This window comes from Pempheris klunzingeri, chromosome 22 (assembly GCF_042242105.1).
Source record: "Pempheris klunzingeri isolate RE-2024b chromosome 22, fPemKlu1.hap1, whole genome shotgun sequence".
NCBI classification, from domain to species: domain Eukaryota; kingdom Metazoa; phylum Chordata; class Actinopteri; order Acropomatiformes; family Pempheridae; genus Pempheris; species Pempheris klunzingeri.
The window spans coordinates 4,332,218-4,352,835 of record NC_092033.1 but is presented as its reverse complement, the minus strand read 5'-3'; the positions used below and the strand labels follow the sequence as shown (position 1 = coordinate 4,352,835).

Here is a 20,618-nt window from a genome sequence, read left to right as displayed (position 1 = left end):
TTTCACTTGGAAACCGGTGATGTAGCAGCCCCATTGTTTATTGTTTTGTCCATTTCAAAAGGTGGCCTTTAAGCCTTACATGTGTGCAAGCTCCAGCCCACTGCATAGCCAGCTATAATTAATCATCTGTAACACTGCTCAGAGTAAAATTGAGTCTTTGAGAATAATAGCACAGCGGTATAATATTACACAAAGTGTTCCACACTATAAAAGTACTCTCGGTATAAAAACAACCCTTCTTTTATCCCTCCATTGCTCTAAAGTTTAATCTCTGCTTACTCCTTCTACCCCTCTTGTGACCCTCTCGTTGCCACCCTGATCCTCTCCTCCCTCCGAGCCTCCTCTCTTCCTCTCATTGTCATGAGGATGGATACTTTGTCCTTGGAGCAGCACTTGGTAGTCTGTAAGGCAAACCAGCCCGTTTGTAAAACTACGTGGAGTTGGGAGGAATGTGTCCTGGCATTTGTGTAAATGTTCCATCTTGTGAGGTAATAAAGATAATACGGATGGCTGCTCAGCGTACAGACAAAAGGAGAGAGCAGAGCAGAGGAGCACTTTGGACTTCCTGCAGGCTGATGTTAGTGTGATAATCACCAGCTGGACACATGTTTTACCCAGTATGGTCGGTGCTGAGTTGAACTTCGCTTAAAAATCTGTATTGATCACCCAGACTCAGCTGGCTAACATCAGCACAGCAGGTCTAACGACTGATATCTGCTATGTCTTTCCTCTATCTCTCTTCTGTGGTGGCTTTTAAGAATGTTAATATTCACAGGAAATGAAAAACAGACATAAAAGAAAAAAGGGTGAAAAAAAAAAGAGAGAGCAGCCAAAAGGCAGAGATGATGTTTGTATGTGATGATGTTAGACTGTGTTACTACTGCTAAGAAGCCAGGTCCCCCAGTGAGCTGGCAACCAAAGTCACCTTCTGGCAGCTGTCTACTGTCATCTACTAATGCACTCACAACGACTTTTGAACCTCACAGTTAATGACCTGGGAGGTAATGGAGAGGGATGTAGGCCATGAACAGCTCTGCTATAGCAGTCTGGTGGACTGTTTTGATGTAGTTTTTGCAAACGGCCGGGACATCTGAGCTTCATTTACATTGATACGCAGCTATGTACAGAATATCACCATGAGCGTCACCAGCTGTATGTCCTTATGTATGTGTGCATGTCAGTGTGTGCGCTTCCCTTTTAAATAGGAACACAAAGCTCCATGGCGCCCCCTGTGTCTTCTGTGCGCATTACCTGAAAATCCCTCTCCTCTAGAATCTCTTTCCTCCACCTCACCAGGAAGGCCGCACACACGTAGAGGTGGAAATGGGAGAAGCCCTCTGGTTCAGCCTAGTGTGGGAGAGAGAGAGAGAGAGAGAGATGTAAAACACAGATTTTCAGCAAGTTTAACATTTCACAGCCCAGAAACAAACGATAGCTCCGTCACAGCATTGCAATAGAAGCATATGGATGTAAGGAAAGCATCTCAGTACGTTCAAACTACCCTAAACTTGCTCACAGCTTCATTTTTGAAAGATTTAATATCATTTTTGCATTATGTATTCAGTCATTTACACAAAAAGAGGGAGAGGAGCTGGAAAGAATATGAAACATTTTTCTGTCACAATTCAGAAATTTACATTTGCTGGGCGACGGAGATGAGATACAAATCCCCTCTTCTTTGCACAGCTTTTTATTTTAGCTCCTTCCTACGTTTGGTGGATCACTTTTTTTTATGAGTCGGCAGTGAGCGGGGGGAATTAAAGACAAAGGATGAGATGTTCCTTTTTCTATTCATCCTTTCTCCAGAGCCCGATCACGGGGATGATAATTACCAGGGCCTTTAAATGTGAGTGAAATAGGAGTATATGCTGCCATAAAGGTGAGGTGTAATATCCAAAGAGCATCTTATGCATTCTGGCATGTTTGTCAGGGGGTTTGGTTCCCCACACAAAATATGTTATTCTAGCTTGAAGTTCATGGAATTTAAGTGAGGAATTGCACTTTTGAGTCTGTGGCTCTGCTAGCAACATGTACTTGAGAGGAAGAAACACACACATACACACACTCACAGCATGAATTCATGATCATCATCATCAATTATTCTGCAAGTACGCTCTCTGATGTGTCTACTTCGATACCATGTGGTGGTGAAGACAAACAGCTATGTTAACATACACTCAAACTTTATTACATTGACAGTTTTAAGAAACAAACTCACACAAAAATACTCTTTAAGACTGTATTATGCTCTGTAGCCTCACAGGTGGGTTAATAAAGTGACACAGACATTCAAATAGTTCAGCCATGTTTACAGCATTTAAATTAGAGGGTGTAGCATTGCTCATTTCCACTTTGTCTAAGTAACCAACTTGAAGTGTTGCTTTTTAACAACCATACTCATTTCTGTGCAACAGTGAGCCGCAACCCTGCAGGAATGAACAGAAACTGCCTTTCTGCTGTGATAACAGAATTTCCCTCTAGGAGGGGATGAAGGAATAAACAGATGAACAGTAGATTGATAGACTTAAACACAGACATGGTGTGATATGAAACTGTCTCAAAAACATACTGGATGTCAGCTCTCCTTTACTGCATCATTGCTCCTCTTATGTTTGGTCTTTTCTAGACAGATTGATCCTCCCTACGCCATTGTGTACATCTCCTGTTGTTTGAGCTTCCTCTCACTTTACCTCCCGCTTAGTTAAACGAATTTTTCTGAATTTCCCAACTGAGAGTGTGGTTGTGTTTGTTTGTGTGTGAGTGAGAGAGACGGAGGGAAATAAAGAAAGCGAGTAATAGAAGAGAGAGTGCAGAGCGTGGTGAGGGAGAGAAAGAAGAAGAAAAAAAAGAGGAGTGTTTGTGAACAGCGAAGCGTGGCGTGATGTGAGTTGTAAACTGGCAGGTGATTGGCTTGTTGGTCTAACCTTGCAGCTCCAATCCAAACAACTGAAGCAAGCAAACACACGCTCTCACGTACACACAAACACAGATGAGTGAGTGTATGAGTGGCACACGGCAGCAGAGTGTTTATCAGTCCCCAAAGATTCGCACCGTTTTAATTTCCTTTCTTCTATGAGTTTTTGTCTGAGAGTGTGTGTGTGTGTGTGAGTTCATGGTTTAGAGCACCGATGAACTTATAGGGATTGTGAAACTCTGAAATCCAGTCTCTCTTTCTCTCCCTCCTTTTCAATCACCCCTCCATCTTTCCTCTGCTCTCACAATCCGTCACCTCCTTCGGTCTCATTCAACAAATGTCTGTCATCCACTCGTCTCTCTCTTTCTCATGAATATGACTGAGGAATATTTCATGCGCTAAAAAACGATTTATCTTTATCAAAAACAACTTGAGTTAACGAGCAATCTTGGTATTTTGATTTGTCACCGATCATTTTCATGGCGCTCCGACATTAACTTGAAATCTGTTGCCTTCACTGGCTGCAGCGGAAGGAGGAAAAGAATAAAATAGTGCAAATTTGTATGACAAAGTGCAAATTCTGTTGTGCCACTGCACCTGTAGTCACTGTAGTAATGCTCCTCTATCAAGTCATGGACGTCTAAAACACCAAAAAAGGAACATTACATAGAGGGATCAGCAGGCACAATCAATCATTCGTCAGGCAAAGATGAAATCTAATAATGTATATGTATGTATATAATAATAAATGTTCCACCTTCTTCAGTTATGACATGACATGTATTCTTTCACCCTTTTTTAAATATTTCATACATCAAACAATTCATCATTTTATTGAAAGAAAAACCGATTTAGCAGTAAAAAAAACAAAAGAAGATGTTAGGATACATTCAAGAATAAAAGTTTAAGTTTGAGAGAAGGAAAAGTTTGACATTTTGGAAAACACACATTCTTTCTTCTTGCCAAGAGTTAGATGAGAAAATCAATACCACTCTGACGTTAATATAGCAAAAAGACTATTTGCGTACATGTTAATTAGTGAACTTCAGAGATGCTGGGAGGGATTGTGTAACTTTGGGGTGAGCGAGGCAGGCTGGTTCTGTCTGCTTTCAGTCTTTATGCTAAGCTAGGCTAAACCACTCCCTGCTAGAGCACCATCTTTTAACAAACACGTGAGATAATGAGGCAGGACTAGTTGCAGGCCTATTTATCAAAAACTTTTCTACTCTGTTCCACCAACCGTTGCTCTCTCTCCATTTCTGCCACCCGTCTCTCTGACACTATTCCTCCCTTCTGCCAGATCTGCTGCTTCAGTTCAAGGCTTTCTTATCATTATGATTTGCAAAATAAAGTTTGTCGCAGGAGTCAAGGTGACTCCGTCAAACTTGTCTCTACCTCTTCTCCTCCTCCATTGTTATGCTTGGTCGTCCACCCCCCATGTGTCAGGGCAGCCATATTGGCTGAGACAGGCTACACTCTGACTGACAAGCGCAGCTGATCAAAGAAGGGAGAAAGTGGGAGGGAGTAGTGGGGGATAAAGGTGGTTGGGGGTACGGAGAGAGGAATCAGCAGAGAGACGGGGAAGACGTAAGGGGGAGTGCCTGAGAGACGGAGAGGGTAGGAGGCTAAAGGTACACAGGAGGGAAAGGGAATGTAGAAGGCAGAGTGAGAGTGAGGAGTATTGCAATGTCACAGTGTTTCCTGCGTCGGCTGTCTGACTACAAACCGGCCTGACGTGGAACTAATTCAATACCCTGACAGACCGACTTCAGACGAGCTGAAAAGGTGACAGTGCCGGGGAGTGATGTAAGATGATAAACGAGCAGATTTAAACTGATGTAACAATTAGACAGATATAATATGATGAACTGCTGAAACTTGAGTGGTAGTTTTAAAGCAGATCTTGTGTGTGTATGTATGTGTGTGTGTGTGTGTGTGTGTGTGTGTGTGTGTGTGTGTGCACGATTGTTGTCAGAAGCCTCGAGTTTATTTCCCCTGATCTCCACAAGGAGACACCAAGTGGCGGATCGGTGTACTCCCACTTTACAGAGGCCTGGATAAGCACTTCAAATACCTTCGCCTTGATTAAGTGTTTGTAAGTGTTTGCCAAGTGTCTCTTGAATAACCCTCAATGTTAGTAGCAGCAGCTTTAATGTGCAAATGTTTAACTTGATTTAAAGGCTGGATTTATGATTTGTTTGAGCAAAATATTGTAATCTGTTTCTTTCTTTGTACGGAACAATGGCAGCCACCGTGGCAATCAACATTCACATCATTCTCTGGATAAATAAACTGAACATTTGATTGCAACCATTGTTTCCTGGTGGTTTGTGGCTCCAGTTAGAACCTTTAATCCATAACAACAGTGATTGGCGAGAGCTGGCATTACCTGCTACAAGCTGTGCAAGTTTTCCTCTGCAATATCCATCCCTATGGGCTAGGACAGTGTGTGGGACGAAGGTGTGTGACTCCAGGATAAATTTACACCCTAATGACAGAGACGACGATACTCAGGTCACGATGCAATCCATTTAAAAAGGGCGTAAGGGGGCTTATAAAGGGAAATAATGCCAAAGTTTTCCAGGGGGACGGCTCTAAATACATTCAAAATTAACCTAACATAGTTTGTGTCCCTGTGTGTGCTTCTCCAATGTGGTGTCTTGCTCTAGGCTACATTTTAAATTGCCAAGCACTAAGGTTAGTCAGAGCGGAAAACAAACAACAAAAAATAATAAAATCTGAATTCCCACCTTCTAATGAGTTTAGTCTATTTTGGATCCCTGCTTAGGCCACTTTATGTTTCTGTGTGAGTTGAATTTGAAACAATAGCAGACAATGTGCATAAACACAGTGGATGAGATTGAGAGTATACAGTACATATGTGAAAATGAAGACAATTAGTATGGATGGAAAGGTGGAAAGAAAAACAGAGACACTGTTAAGGAAACCAAGCACGTTGACTCTGCGTTAAATGCTACCTTTGAGAAACTTAAGTATGTTTCCTGCTGAGATTGTGTCACAGACAGACAACAGAAAGAGAAAGAGGGTGAAATATTGATGCTCATGCCTGTGGCAGTGTGACGGAGGGACAGAGAGAGAAGGATTTTTATGCCCGAGTGTGTGTAGTTATGGAAGGCTAGGCGTGTATATGGTCAGGGCTCCCTCTACAGAAGCCTGTCTTATAGTTTGTAGTGACCACAAAGCCAAATATCACAACAGACAGAAGACAGAGATGCAGGAACAATGCGGAGGGCCACTTCCCCTGGGATGGTCACACAATCTCCCTCTTATTCCATTAACAGGTAAGTGTTTCATTCATATCTGAGAAGGCATGTAACCCTCGTATAGTCTGATAATTGACTCCAACACAATCAACACAAATTTGTGAGTGTACTGAAAGATATGAAGGTCTCAAGAGCTGCATTTAATAAGGTTATTTTTTTGGTTTTACTTTGAGAACCACTTCTATTTTTGATTAAACAATGCTGACACAAAAAAAGTTCAGCTCAATAGGAGCATCTCTTTCACTGAAAACCAGCTTTTTCCTTCCTGTACTTCATCCCTTTGGCACTGACACTGGAAGGAAGAATAGTAGAAGAGTAGATACCCGAGGCTATGCAACATTTGAAGGATTTTACTAGTTATTCATGAGCCTGTGCACGTGATACTCTACCACTTCAACTGTATATAGTTTTTCTTGTATAGCTACCGTTTATTTATCTCCTCCTTTCTAATCCTGAAGTGGCACTAAAGGCAAAAGGGCAAAGCAAGAATTTCATTGTGCTGTGAAACTTGTTTTTATCTGTACATATGACAATAAAACAACTGAACTGAACTGGATGTTGAGCTGAATGTGAAGGGTTTTATTCAAGAAGAATAAAAGGGAAGACGAAGTAGCATCACCTAACACTGGACCACTTTGGGAGGTAACCGTGTCTGTTACAAACAGGCATGCAAATTCTGGTAAGCTGCAAATATTTCTGTAAATAGATGAACAATCTTGGTCGAGACTTTTAATCTTTTATCAACATCCTAAAGAAGTATCTTTTAATCTAATTCTGTTTCCCTCATTATCTTTCATTTTATGTCATTTATTTGAGAAATGGGGTTCACATTAAAATATGAAAGATAAAATGCAGGAATCAGCCACTTGCTAATAGTCATTATGTAAGGGGCATAAAAGATGGAAAGACAAACACTGCATACAAAATGAAAACTGCACCCTCCGACAAGATGCTGACTGAAAAGAAAATGACAGTAATAAAACAGACTGAGGATTTAGGAGAAATATACATATACTGAGGTCTGAGGTGATAAAAGTATTCAGCAAAAAATTACTTTTACTAGCAAAACTAAAAGTGGCCACTAGGGATGGCGGATGAAACCCATATTAAACGAGCCCCCGGGCTAAATTACAAGACCGTGGCATTGATAAGCGCCGACATTAGCGGCACAGCATGAGAGTGGTGAGAATCTCTGCTCCTTAGTCATGGAGTTGTTTGTTCCCTCTGCCCCCCAAGTTCAACACTGCTCTGCTTGCTCCCAGGATACTTTAGGCACACAGCTTCATTTCTTTTGTAAAATATTAAATCAGACGAGCAACCAGAACCAATAGCTGTCAGATAAACTACTACTACTTTAACTAATATTTTCATTGCTTCATTGATTATTTTGTCGATGAATCGATGCAATTTCCAATTTTCAGTCTTCAATGTGCTCATTTTTTTCTGACTAACAGTCCAGAATCAGTTTTAAATCCTCTAAGATAATTTAGAGTAACAATAAAAAAACAAGAACAATTTGTTCAACAATGAATCAATTATCAGAATAGCTGCTTCACCATCTACTAATGTATTGCTTAGTCATCTCAAGTATGACATTTTCCATATTTGAATGAAATGTAGTAGACTGTGTGCTGTGTTGAATGAAAGTAAGCTGAGGTAAGAGCTGTATTACTAAAACGTGGACTGTGACATATGTATCGAGCATCTTTGCTAGTTTTCTGACCCTTATTTCAGGAAAGGATCTGATTTTTTCCACCAGGAATCGACACATTTCATCACTTCTTACACAATGCTTCTGAACATGGCCACTTACAACGCTAAACAGCTCCCTGCTTGGAGAATCCAGCCGTCCATAAGGAGAAGGACTGTATTTCACAACCTGAAAATGTCACGGTATCCCTTTAACAGCCATGCTAATGCTGCCACACTGAGCTACTTGCTAATTTCATGCTCCACGCAACAGGGATAATTTGGTCCCTGTCTGTCTGTCCTTCTGTCTGTCTGCCTGCCGGGGAGGAGAGATGTGTGTGTATATGTGTGTGTGTGTGTGTGTGTTTCGCTCTAGATCTTTGTGTCTTTCTATCTGTTTCTCTCTCTCTTCCTCTTCTTCAGATCAATAGTGACAAATGTGAAAAAGAGAACCAGACTGAGGGTAAAACAGACACTTAAAAGGGACAGAAAAATAAGAAAGAGAACAAGAAAAGGCAAATATTGTGAAGAGACTGCAGATATAAAGACAGAAAGCGAAGATGACAGGGAAAGAGAGGAAGATAGAGGAAGTGCTGTCTTGTGCTGGATCAGCCTACTGAACAGATGGCCACACCACAGAGAGAAGACCACAGCGGAGACATTACAACACTCAGGTTAAAATCTCCCCTGGAACACATACACACACACACAGGCTCAGTGGCAAAGGGCACGGTCTTTCTGTTTATTATCGGCATTTGTGAGTGAAAGGAAGATTTCTTAAGTCGCAGGTCGGAACTTTCTCAACCTCCACATAACAAAGAATAGAGAAAAGTCTGTGTCCCTACTTGGAAACCACAGAAAGACATTTTGCTTTTCATGTCCTCTGAATAATCGTCCTCTCCCTCCACACAGAGAGAGAAGCATAATTGGTAGCACTAACTTAAAAAAGTCAGGATATATAATGTTTATATGGAACGATTATGAGAATACAAGAGCAGATCAGCATATAAAACCACATATCAGTGAGAGACCCAAACACTCATGGGAGTCTGTCAAAAAGCTGAGTTTGAACATCCAGTTTGTTCGACATGAATTAATAATGCATATTTGCATATTTATCATCCAAACACAGAAACGTGCTTACGTTCACAAACATCCTTGTGAAGACGGCTTAAACGAGAGGTGCAACAAATAATCAATATAGTTGATAAAAAACTGATGAACAAATTAGTTGTCAACAAATGTAATTATTGAAAATGTGGTGACGTCATGGCGTGTGTCTTTCATGCTGACTTGGGATGCTCTGACATGTAAGAGCTGAATAAAACATATCAGTGTTGTCAGAGCTGACGACGGTAGTAGCTGAGGAGTGAGTCATCTTGCATGCAGAGGTATTAGTTATATTTAGTGCCTACTTATTAAAACTAATAAAATGGCCGTTCTGAGATGTAGCGTGTGTACACCAGCGACTTGTGTTGCACTGACTGCTGATATCCGCCAGTTAACATAAAAACGTAACGCCATGTCCACGTCTAAAGACTAAAATCCTCCTCAGACAAGATCTGAAAAGTGTAAACCTGCATAAACAGTGAATTTAAGACAGAGCTGCCAACAGTAAACACAGACACATGCACACTAAATTTAAAAGCTAATAGATAAAGAAGATCTGTTAAGTACTTGTGAAATTCATAATCTGAATAGTCTGTTATTATCAATATCAGACTAATAATATAATGTCGTCTAATAATAATAATGTCGTCAGTTACAGCCGTACCTCAATAATATAATGTAATAATATAATGTAATAATATAATATTATAATAATAATATATTATATTATAATAATAATATAATTATTAATATTAATAATATTATAATATAATATAATATAATATAATGTAATAATATAATGTAATAATATAATGTAATAATATAATGTCGTCTAATAATAATAATGTCGTCAGTTACAGCCGTACCTCAAACGCAGGAAAACATACTGACAAAGGCTTAGAAAACTTTCATAGCTTGTTTTACCAAACACATTCTAGCCAAGGACAATTTATGAGTAATCCTTGAGAGAACTCTGAAAGCAAGCTCTTGTGATTCAGGACCATTTTCCCTTTAGCTAAAGTCTGGGGAAAGAACTGAAATACTCACAAGGATGCTGTTTTGTTGAAATCACTTGTTATGGATTATCTGTGGAGCATATCATATCATTTAAGCACTCCAAATCTCCACCTGGTTGTATCTTGTGGACTGCCTCTCATCGGTGTTATGTAAGGGCAAGTATGATAGAGAAGAGCAAGAGCTAAGGACCTGTTGAGAGGAAAGATGTGTAGCATTAAAAGATTTAAAAAGGACAATAGAAGAGAGCAGACAAGAACAGCATTGCATCTTGCCGTCAGCTCTACTGAATGCGTTTCATGTGTGGAAATGACCTAATATCCCTACCAGGGTAGGACCAGAGGTGAGGGACTGTGACAGAGTCTGCTAAGAAAAGGTGCATGTTTACGTGTTATGGGTGTGGGGCATGAAATCTGAACACCGTAAAACATCAAATATTTAGAGGATGTATTACAGGTACAATGTGTACTCAGGCTGCTTTCAAGTCATTACAAAGCAACAACACCGTTTAATCATTTATTCCTGGTTTCTTTTTTAGATTTGAAGTGGACCGTGTCTCATGCTCTCACCAGCTGGACCCTCTGTTCTGCTCAGTAAAATTACTGTTTTTATCAATGGAGTCTGGTGGATTTGAAGTGAACGATATAAACCCAGTTCCTGGTTAAACCATAAGGATCTTACAGGTCTTTCTGTAGGGATCCTTTGAATAACAATCTGACCTGTCTGAGGCAAAAACAGACATTTTTAGTAGACTTACTATGACACAGACAGTCCCCAGGCCCAGTGCAGGGTCAGTGTCGCTGATCTGCCTGTGGCTCTCACAGTCAATCCTACCCTTAGACCCAAGACCCAAAGATACTTAAACTCCTTCACTTGGAGCAGTAACCTACTCCAAGCCTGAAGGTAACAACTCAGCACTTTCTGCTGCCTCAATCTTGGAGGTGCTGACTCTCTTGCCCACCGCTTCACACCCCACTGCACACACTGGAGGTCACTGTCTGAAGAAGCCAACAGCGTCACATCATCCACAGAATGCACAGAGACATCCTGAGGCCCTGACTCACTGCAACTCAAGAATCTGTCCATGACAATCACAAACAGAAACGGTGACAAGGCACAACCACAGTGCAGCCCAAACGCCTGCTGAGAACACACTGACACCCTGCAAAAAATGTGGGCACAGCTCTCACAAGAGCCTAATGGCTCATAATGATGAGCCCAGAAGCCCAGACTCTGATAGAGAACACTGGGAACATGGTCATAAGGGTGAAGACAGTGGATGGGTGTGCCACAGGTTTGACTTTGACACCAGAGACCAGGATTCATGTCTTAATTGCCTAAGCTTAACCACATTTTATTGGCTTCAACTACAACTAACTAAATACGTGCAAACCTTATCCATACTGTATCTGCTAAGCAAGGAGACTGTAGGAAGAGTACTTTTTTTTTTTTTTTTTTTTTTTAAATGGTGGTTTTGCAGAACCATCCAGTATCAGTAATGTGTTCAGTGAGCGTGTCTGATAATTCAAATTATTTTGTTATGTACTGTTTGAAACTATAAATCCACAAAATATCATAATGAATCCAACTTAAGCGTAGACTGCCCTGTGGCTTTAACGCATCTATCAGTGTGGCCACTGTTTCTGACGTCTGGGTGTAAATTATGTTCAGAAAGTGAGGCATGAATTGAAACTAAATGTCAGGGCAGGGTATCATTTTTATGATGCTGTAAATCCACTTTGAAAGCAGTACTTTCTCTTTCCTTCATATATTTCTTAGAGTATTCTCCCTCTATTTTGCACACTGGATTCTTTTGTGTTCTTTCTCTCTCTTTTTCATTTCCATCTTTCAAGGGTTGATGATTGGTCGCTGAGCTCTTAACTGCCGATGCATAATGAAAAACAACTGCCTGTTACTATGGACACCATGTAGACTTCACATACTGTAACAGAGAGAGCTATCATTGTGAATTAATTTACTTTATCAGGATAATCCTGATTATTTGTACTGATTCCTGAAGAATTCTGTTCATGAACATCCAGGCAGATACATAAAACTTTACCTCACACGTCCATCTCTCACCCTTTTCCACTCCTCACTCACACAACTTGTCAAACAGTCCATTCATCAAGAATTTACATGACTAGGAACTCATCTGAAGCGATGCATCACTGTGTAAACAGAACAGACTGGTCTGTACAATACGCCGTTCCACTTTGAAATGTGAACACCTGCGCTGGAGTTTGTTGTAGTGATTCAGTATCAGTAATGTAAAGGCTGGCTGACCAGGAAGTGGGTTCCTGACAACCAAAGTGTTTTTCTTCTGAGAAAAATAGGCTTTTTTTGGCTTCCTGATCACTGATGTCGACATAAGTCATGGAGGACTTGAAGTGTTCAGGACTTGTTTTTACGGGTTCACAAATTCTGCACTGTAGCTGACCCAGCAGTTTGATATCATCAGGAACACAGAAAGTGAATTTTTGCTGGCAGGGATGAATTACTGCCAGTTATTATAGTAATATGAATCTTTGGAAGCAACGGTAATGCTGAAATTTTTAGACTGAAAATATTAAAAGTGCTTCCGAAATTGATGGAAAAATAAAAGCACAAGGATTCAAAGTTGATAAGAAAAGAAAAAAATATTTTTCCACTGTAAAATATCAGTGGAGAATGATTTTTATGCAATGCTGGAAAATCTACTTTACCAGCAAAGTAAAGTTAAGTTGCAGTAAAGTAAAACATTATATACAATAAGTCAAATGTATTTTTTAGAAGCCAGCAATGAAGCTCTATCAGCATTGAAGGGTTCAAGAGACAAACTAAATCTGACACCAAAAATGGCTGTGGTGTTTTAATTTAAGTAAAGCAAGAAAAGAAAAATACCCTCCTTGCTGTTATGTGGTTTTTACCTGTCAGTTACAATCTATCTCAAGCTGTCAACGGTTCAGTCAGAGTTCATAAAGATTTAGACAAGATTCATTTGGTATTTATTCATCCCAGTTATGGTTCGTCAAAGGCTGCGGACTGAGCACTTCAGCTCTAAAGTGCAATCAGTTTTTTTTTAAATTTTTTAAGTCCTTCCACTTTTCTCACTCTACGTTTTCTCTTTTCTTGCACTTGTCTATTTTTACTTGACACCGTCCCTCCTTTCTCTTCCGAGCCCCACTCATCCCCCTCCACTTCTTGATCTCTCATCCATCTAAACTGGCTTCCCTTCATCTATCTGGCAGCTCCTTATGTTCTCTTATGGCTCTTAACTGCAACCACCATATACGTACTGTTATTTTCCATTAGTTCATAGTCCAAAGAGTAAATATGCCAAGGGACATCTCATTTCATACAAAAACAAAGTACAGCAGAAAAGATACCTGTTTGTAAAACCACAGCTGTGTCACCAGTGAGCTCTCCATTCATCCTCACGCTCCTTCTGTCCACTTTGCTCATCTAATCAAACACTGAGATCACATGTATTACACTCTCAACCTTTGCATCAACTGGAAAATCCATTATATGTACTCAGCTTGAGCGCTGGACTATCCACACACGTTCCAGCACATACACACACCCCACTGAATCAATAGCAGACATTAGATGTTATTGACAACGCCAACTGAGGTTAACACTGCTGTGTAACTGTAGGCATCGCCTATTAAGATGCGTGTAAATGTGAAAGAGCAGCAGAATGAACAGGTCCAGATGTGTTTGAAGGGGATTAAGATCCTGCTCTCTCACACATTTAGACATCTAGGTCAACACAGTAATAGGCTTTTACACTTTCAGACTTTTACACTCGTGCACACACACACACGCACACAAAAGAACAGAGCAGCCATAAAATTAAAATGAAACCATAAGTAAAATCGCAAAAACCTTTGTTTCATGCATGAAAAGGGCTACTGACATCTTTGTTTCATTGCTGAATTAACTAATCCCTTACAATCCCTCAACTGCAAAACTTCAGAAATGTTTTTTCATTTGCACTTTTCAAACCTTTCCTTCCTTGCATCCTTTTTGTCTCTTCCTTTTTATACCACTATACATCAACACATCACTGTCGTGTGTTGTTTTAACAAAACAACTAATCCTGGTGAATTAACAAGAATCAAAATAAAAAAAAAAAAAAAAACAAACAGTATGGGGACTGGCAGCATTGTCAGGCTGTATTACAAATAAACTGGTCGTAGAGAAAGCTGCCATGATTGAACACCTTCATAAAAAAATATCTACATTATGTTGCATCAAGCAGCTGCTGGGTTGGCTGAGGTATAATGGTTTTATACCTCAGATTTTACAAAAGCGGCACTTCTGAAGCAATCACAGTTGTCATTATCAGAAAATGCTCCTGTTTCTGAGATCCCATGCAGAGCCAGATGGATAGAAATGGACAGCTAACAATACAAAGCACAATAATATTGCTTTGGGAGTGTGTGTGTGTGTGTGTGTGTGTGTGTACCTGGTAGGTGTCCCACAGTCTGATCGTGCAGCGTAGAGGCAGCTCCCTCATCAGGAGGTTGTTCATCCAGCGGAAGGCAAACTGCAGGTACTCCACCTCGTACTGCTGCATGTGGCGGTGCACAGACTCTATCAAAATAAGAATAATTACATTTAAAAACAGTAAAAACACAATATCACACATGGATTGGAGTGTGTGTAAAGGCCAGCAAAAGGAAATGGCAGACATGCAGATGCCTATGAGGTGAGAAATTCCTTTAGGCTTTAGTAGTGGTGCACAGACAGACTCCTGTCTAACTCCCCTCTCTGTTAATAACTACTGCAGTCAGTATCACGCGCACACACAGCCATCACGCACGCAGCCTTTTCCTCATAATACAGATGTAATTACGGAGCTATCAGAATTGTCGGAGAAGCTACACACATCACACCACCGAAATGAGATGAGAAAAGGGAGTGTATTCATTTTTAAATAACGCTCCAAAGCTATTGCATGTCAGTCTAGTGAGGAACAGAGTGCACGCTGTAGGTCAATAGCATCCAGAGGTGAGGACAGAAGGCATGTTTATGTAAAATATATAGTGTGTGTGTTTTTTTATTTCTTTGATATTATTGCTTCCAGTAGGACCTGATTAAAAGTGTTTTTGTCCATCTCTGTCAAACAAGGTCAGCCTGTGCAAAACCTTCTTCAAACCCCCGCGGGAAAATTATAACTATTTATCTTTCTTGCCAAGATTCTTGATTTTAATGTTGCATAAGCTCAACGCTGATCTGAATCCAATACAGACCAAAGACGTGTGTGATTTTACTCCCACCTAAGCTCAGTATTAAATTCTAAATGTCATAAATTCCTTCTCTTATCAGGCGCACTCATTGGTTGTGGTTACCGAGCAAAATGGCAAATATTTGATTACCCTCCCTGGTAGCATTATGAATTTCAGGCTGGCTCGTAAACAAGTCACATTAACTCAAATATTAGATTTATTGGATGGATAATTAGAAATTTGTAGTTTGTCATTTTCAAGAAATGCAATGAACCAAGACTGTTTGTGCATCTCTCAATACAATATGACTTCCTGTACCTTGAAGATTTAAATCTGTAAAGAAAAAAACAAAAATGTCACAAAACTGCGCTTTCATTTTTAAGAAAGGTTCGATCATTTCCTGAGACAGCTGGGCACTGTAGCTTTTAACAAAAGTGTCTCAAACAGAAGGAAATAGTGTATTTGGTATCTGTTTGTCTCAGCAAATGAATCCACATTTGATGCAGTTGCGAGTAATTCTGGTGTATGTGGAGACTGAAAATAAATTACAGTACCCACATTCATTGTAATGAGGGAACACGTTATCCTGTATAGTTCATTGAAGTGTATTTAATAGTTCTTGGAAAGAAATGGAGACAAAACCATCCCCTTCACCAGGCTCTGGTTTCACAGACAATTCAGTCAAGTATTGGAATTAGTTGACAATATGAACAATAAAGAATATCACCAGACTTATTCTTTATGGTAGGCATAACAGATGTTTCTGTGTATATTACTGTAATTTAACTTCTGTAGTAACAATAACACATGAAAACAAACCAAAGAACAGCTGAATATTATCAGTCAATATTGTAGTTTCCACTCTATTTGTTTGTTAGGCTCTGCTTTCCAAACATAAACATCAGGTGTCCACATCTGTCTCCTTATACCCAGAAAATGTGTTTTGTTTTCTCCTCGTACAAATGGTTCAGATTATGTTCTGACTTCGAGCAAACCACGCAGAGAGAGGCCCATACGTTGCATCAAGAGCTCTCAATACGGCCTCGACGTGGAGTTCAAACGTCGGCATCAGTGTCAGTGTCATGGTATGGCAGCCTGGCATGAACACTCGCAGAGAAGAATGGATGAGAAGCAGAAATGTCAGCTGAAGACTTGCTGCAATGTGGGGCTGCGACACAGCGAAGCTGCCTTTACTCCTTTCTCTGTTTTTGATAAAAGTTTGTTTTATGCTTCTTTACATAACAAAAGATTAAAAATACCACTCAGTATTCAGCGACTCCCTCTTTCATAGTCATCAAACCCATGACACTTATTCTCTCTGTCTCACATACACACACACACAGACGCACACACACATTTCATAATAGAGCTGTAATTAAAGAGCTGTCAGAGAATCTATGAGAAAAGCCAGTTAGGGAGGAACTATAGCATCCTCTTCTCTCACACTCTGTGCTCTTAATCAGGGCTGACTGACAAGCACACATGCTCCCAAATACAGCTATAATAAAGCTTTAATTGGTGAAATATTATGTAACATATTTCCAGCTAAGAACACATACATTATTACTTTCAAACTAACACGGCAAACTTGAATGACACCTGTCTTATATTTAACAGCCATGCACACACTCCACCACACGAGCAGGGCGCGAAGTAAACACAAAGCGATTATTTCACACTCCTCTCTGCAGTTTAATTATCACATGCTGCTGTAAAAGCATAAACAAGGCAAGCTCATTAATGGCAAATGCATCATGGTGACAGATCTTAGCTAGCTGCCAAACAGAAGGGGAGAGAGTGGAACAACTTTAGACAATGTTAAATTACTCTAATGAACTTGCTCTGCCTAATATTAGCAACTTCACCAAACACATGGAGGAAGGGGCGCGCGGTGGGGGAGCGGTGGGAGGGAGAGTCGTTTGTCATGAGGAGTTATCGCGGCAGGAGAGGAGAATGGAGAAGAGAAGAGGTTAAAAATTGTATTAAAAAAATGCACTGAGCCGCTGAAACTAGCAACTTTCTAACTGTGGGCTGCTGTCCAGCTGGCACAGTGCTCGGCATGCTGGGTAGCGTAGTTACGGGGGCTGAGGGAGGTTGAGGATGACATCTCTCACAGACAGTGATTGACTGATGAGGCTCTTCTTCCTTCCTACTGCTGGTTAAAGTTTAGGACGGAGGCCACGACGCCGGCTAGTCTGCTCTCCACAGTGGACTGCAGCCCGTGGCTGGTGAGGTGCAGGCGGACAGCGGGAGGTCAGAGGTCGTACAGTGACTAGTGAGCGGCTCCCAGGATTCTGCTGACAAGGCCAATTGTGCCTGCCTTCATGCTCTCCTTGGTACAAAACGTAATTACAGTTGCACTGTGGTTTTTTTTTCTCTTCTACTCTCCAACTGGCTATTTTTTCCTTTCACCGTTTCACTTTTCCTCAGTGTGTTCTGACAGAGCGGCTGTAGTTTGAATCTGTTCTTCATCATTTAATTGTTTCTTCACTGTCAACTCTCTCTCTCTAGCGCCAGTCTGGTATTTTTCTTAGACTATAATTGACCATTTGATAATCCTTACCCCCATTAGTTACTGATGCTACGCCTCTCAAGCTCCCTTTCTTACTAATGATAACAGACGCAGATTTACCTTTTGACGTTCTCAGTAATGTTTAATACAAGGGGCCCCTCAATGTCAACACAGAGGTAAATAAAAGCAGGCTTCTCTAATTAAGCTAACATTAAATCCAAAAGTTGATTTGACCTTGAAAAGGGTCTTGTACATACATGATCGTACTAAAGGCCGAAGATAAAGTTGTATAAAGCTAAAATCTGCCAGTCAGCACCATCAGCAGCAGAGGAGAGGACATAGGACTAAAGACACAGCACTGTTTTTGTTTTGCAGTCGAGAGCTAGTTGGTCCTATTTTAGTGAAAAGGTGTGTGATCAGACTGTAATGTTCTGGTATAACCTTCATAATTGTTTGTATTTTCAGTGTTTTCATGCTTAACATTGAAAGAGGGAAAGTGTTTAATGAGCACTATATATGTTATCTATGTAGGATGGCAGGTTTAGCGAGTGTATCGCTATCTCAGGTATTATTGCCTGGAGTTCCCAAATCCACCTAAGAGCAGAACAGAACTGCTGAGGTGGAGGAACGGAGGAACATTCACCTAAACCTTTAGAGCATCCAGGACACATTAATAGGGCTTTCTTACTGTCGTCTTTAACCCCACAAACTCAGACAGGCTAGTTATTTAAAGATTTGCTCTTGGCTTTGGAGAAACACTAGTCAGCTAGTTAGCTGGACATGCTAATGACTGCATGTTACATTAGAGCAGATAAAAAGAGTTTTTCTCTTGTGTTTTTAGTTAAGGTTCCTATAAGATTGAGGCTAAAGCATAAGGTTCTTTAAGCTATGATTGGTGAGTCGCTCTTCGATGACGTCTTTAGCGAAAGGTTAGGTATTGCTGTGTAAGATACTTTTCCAGTAGGTAAAAACAGAAATATTGACTGCTTGGAAAAGAGCATGTGATCATAAAAATAATAAATGAGCATAATTAACACTTCAGAAATGCTGTGTAACCTTAGAAAGTACATCCCATTTCCTAAGATGTGCAGTAGCCAACTGTGATAAAAACCACAGTTAAACTCTAAGTTCAAACAGACCCAAAGGCAAAAGAACTCCACGTGCTACTGAGGATTTGGGTCATAATATTTTTTAAAGGCTGTATTGCCTGTGAATTTCTTTAAATAAATGTGTGTTAAATGCTTGAAAACATGCAACACACAAAATGTTAAGTATGAAAAATTGCTGTAGGCGGACAGAGCAGAGTGCATGAGCTTTGTAGGGGTGATGTTCAGAGGTTGTGGAGGACTGTGTGGGAAGACAGGGAAAGTTGGTGTAATTGACCTCGGGCCAGGTTAAAAGGCACCAGAGGAGGCAAGAACCTGAACTGAACGCAGCCTCAATTTCAAAATAAAATGATATCCAAATGATATATACATATAAATGAGTTTGAATTTAAATATGAATAAAACAAAACAAATGAAACATTGCTAATGATATAAAAAATATAGCATTTTATGTCACACACTCAGAGTGCATAAAATTACTTGCTAAAAAGCAACTGCTGCTACAGAAAGGTAAAAACTCTTTCAACTCTAAAAAGCACAGTAGCCCTTTTGCTGCCTCTTATTATGCAATTCAGTCTCACAATCCAGCTCCCAGCCTTTTTACACAATTCAGGCTCAGAGCATGCGCTGCCAGTGTGTCCTCACATTTGCATAAATAAATTCACCTTTGGGCAATTTGCATGTTGATGAACTTGTGCTGAAGCACTTGCATGCAACAAATACACAGAAAGAGATAAGGGAGTGATAAAGAGATCAGAGAAACATTACAGGCATGTCGACAAAGTGGCTTTTCTTTTGAGGAGGAACACGTGCTGGCGTCAAGCAAGGCTAAGGGGAGTTAGCGTCACTTAGTACAAGTAGGATAATTACAGAGAGGAAGACTCTGAGGGAGGGACGAGCAGAGAGCGCAACAAAGAAGTTTCAAAATAAAAGCCTTCCAACAATGTCACGCACTGCTTTTATCTAAAAGAATCAAAGCAAAGAAATAAACAGCTTTGGTTTTTTTTCTCCTAACATTTTTAACAAATCCTAGCAGTTTTTCTGACCTCCTTACTTCAAGTTTAATTAAAGCTTACACTTCAGCACAGAATCCAGAGGAAGCAAGTAGAAATAGAATGTGGAACCTGTGGAAAATGTTTGATCATAGAAGAATCTTTTGTGTGTATTTGCAAATCTTTTGTGCATATTTCCAGCTTTGTCATACTGGGAAAGCTGACTCACTTGAGATAATTGCCTGCTTCGCACATAGTAACTTAATGCAGCTGAGGAGGAGGCACCTTTGTGAAAGCCACCTCAGTAACAACACTTAAGGGAGAAGGAGGTGTTTCTCCAGGACTTTGGAATGATGTTTAATAAACTTTATCCTGGAGGATTTGTGACTTACTGATTTGTTTAGACTCGCGTCTCTCAGACTTTTAATTCTATTAGACATATCTGCTGTCCTTCAATTGTTTTTTATCTATATAACCCAAAATGACTAATTACAAACTGCTTTTGGAGGCTTTACAATCTGTACAGCAAACAACAGCCTCAATCCTTAGACTCCCCCTAAAGTTAAAACAGGAAAAAGGAAGAAACCTCAGGGATCCCTCTCCTGGCCAAACAGACATGCAATAGATGTTGCCTGTTCAGAACAGAGTTCTAATCCCAAAATCTCATACATGTACAGTGGGGTCCAAAACTCTAAGACCACACTGAAAATCTTAAATATTTTCAGGTAGTCAGGAAGTCTGACTTGAGATGTATCCTCTCCGTTCAGATGACCCTCAGGTG

At 40.2% G+C, this 20,618-nt stretch overlaps 1 protein-coding gene across 2 annotated transcripts in view; it reads right to left on the bottom strand.

The window, feature by feature from the left end:
• The window catches only part of tbc1d22a (TBC1 domain family, member 22a), a 112,737-nt gene that overhangs the window by 16,758 nt on the left and 75,361 nt on the right, over nt 1-20,618 (bottom strand). For both annotated transcript variants that reach the window (XM_070853764.1, XM_070853763.1), the window contains exons 12-13: nt 14,465-14,592; nt 1,252-1,347 (exon numbers count right to left, since the gene is read on the bottom strand). In XM_070853764.1, coding sequence (XP_070709865.1) covers nt 1,252-1,347; nt 14,465-14,592 — 224 coding nt within the window. The remainder of the gene's footprint in view (nt 1-1,251; nt 1,348-14,464; nt 14,593-20,618) is intronic.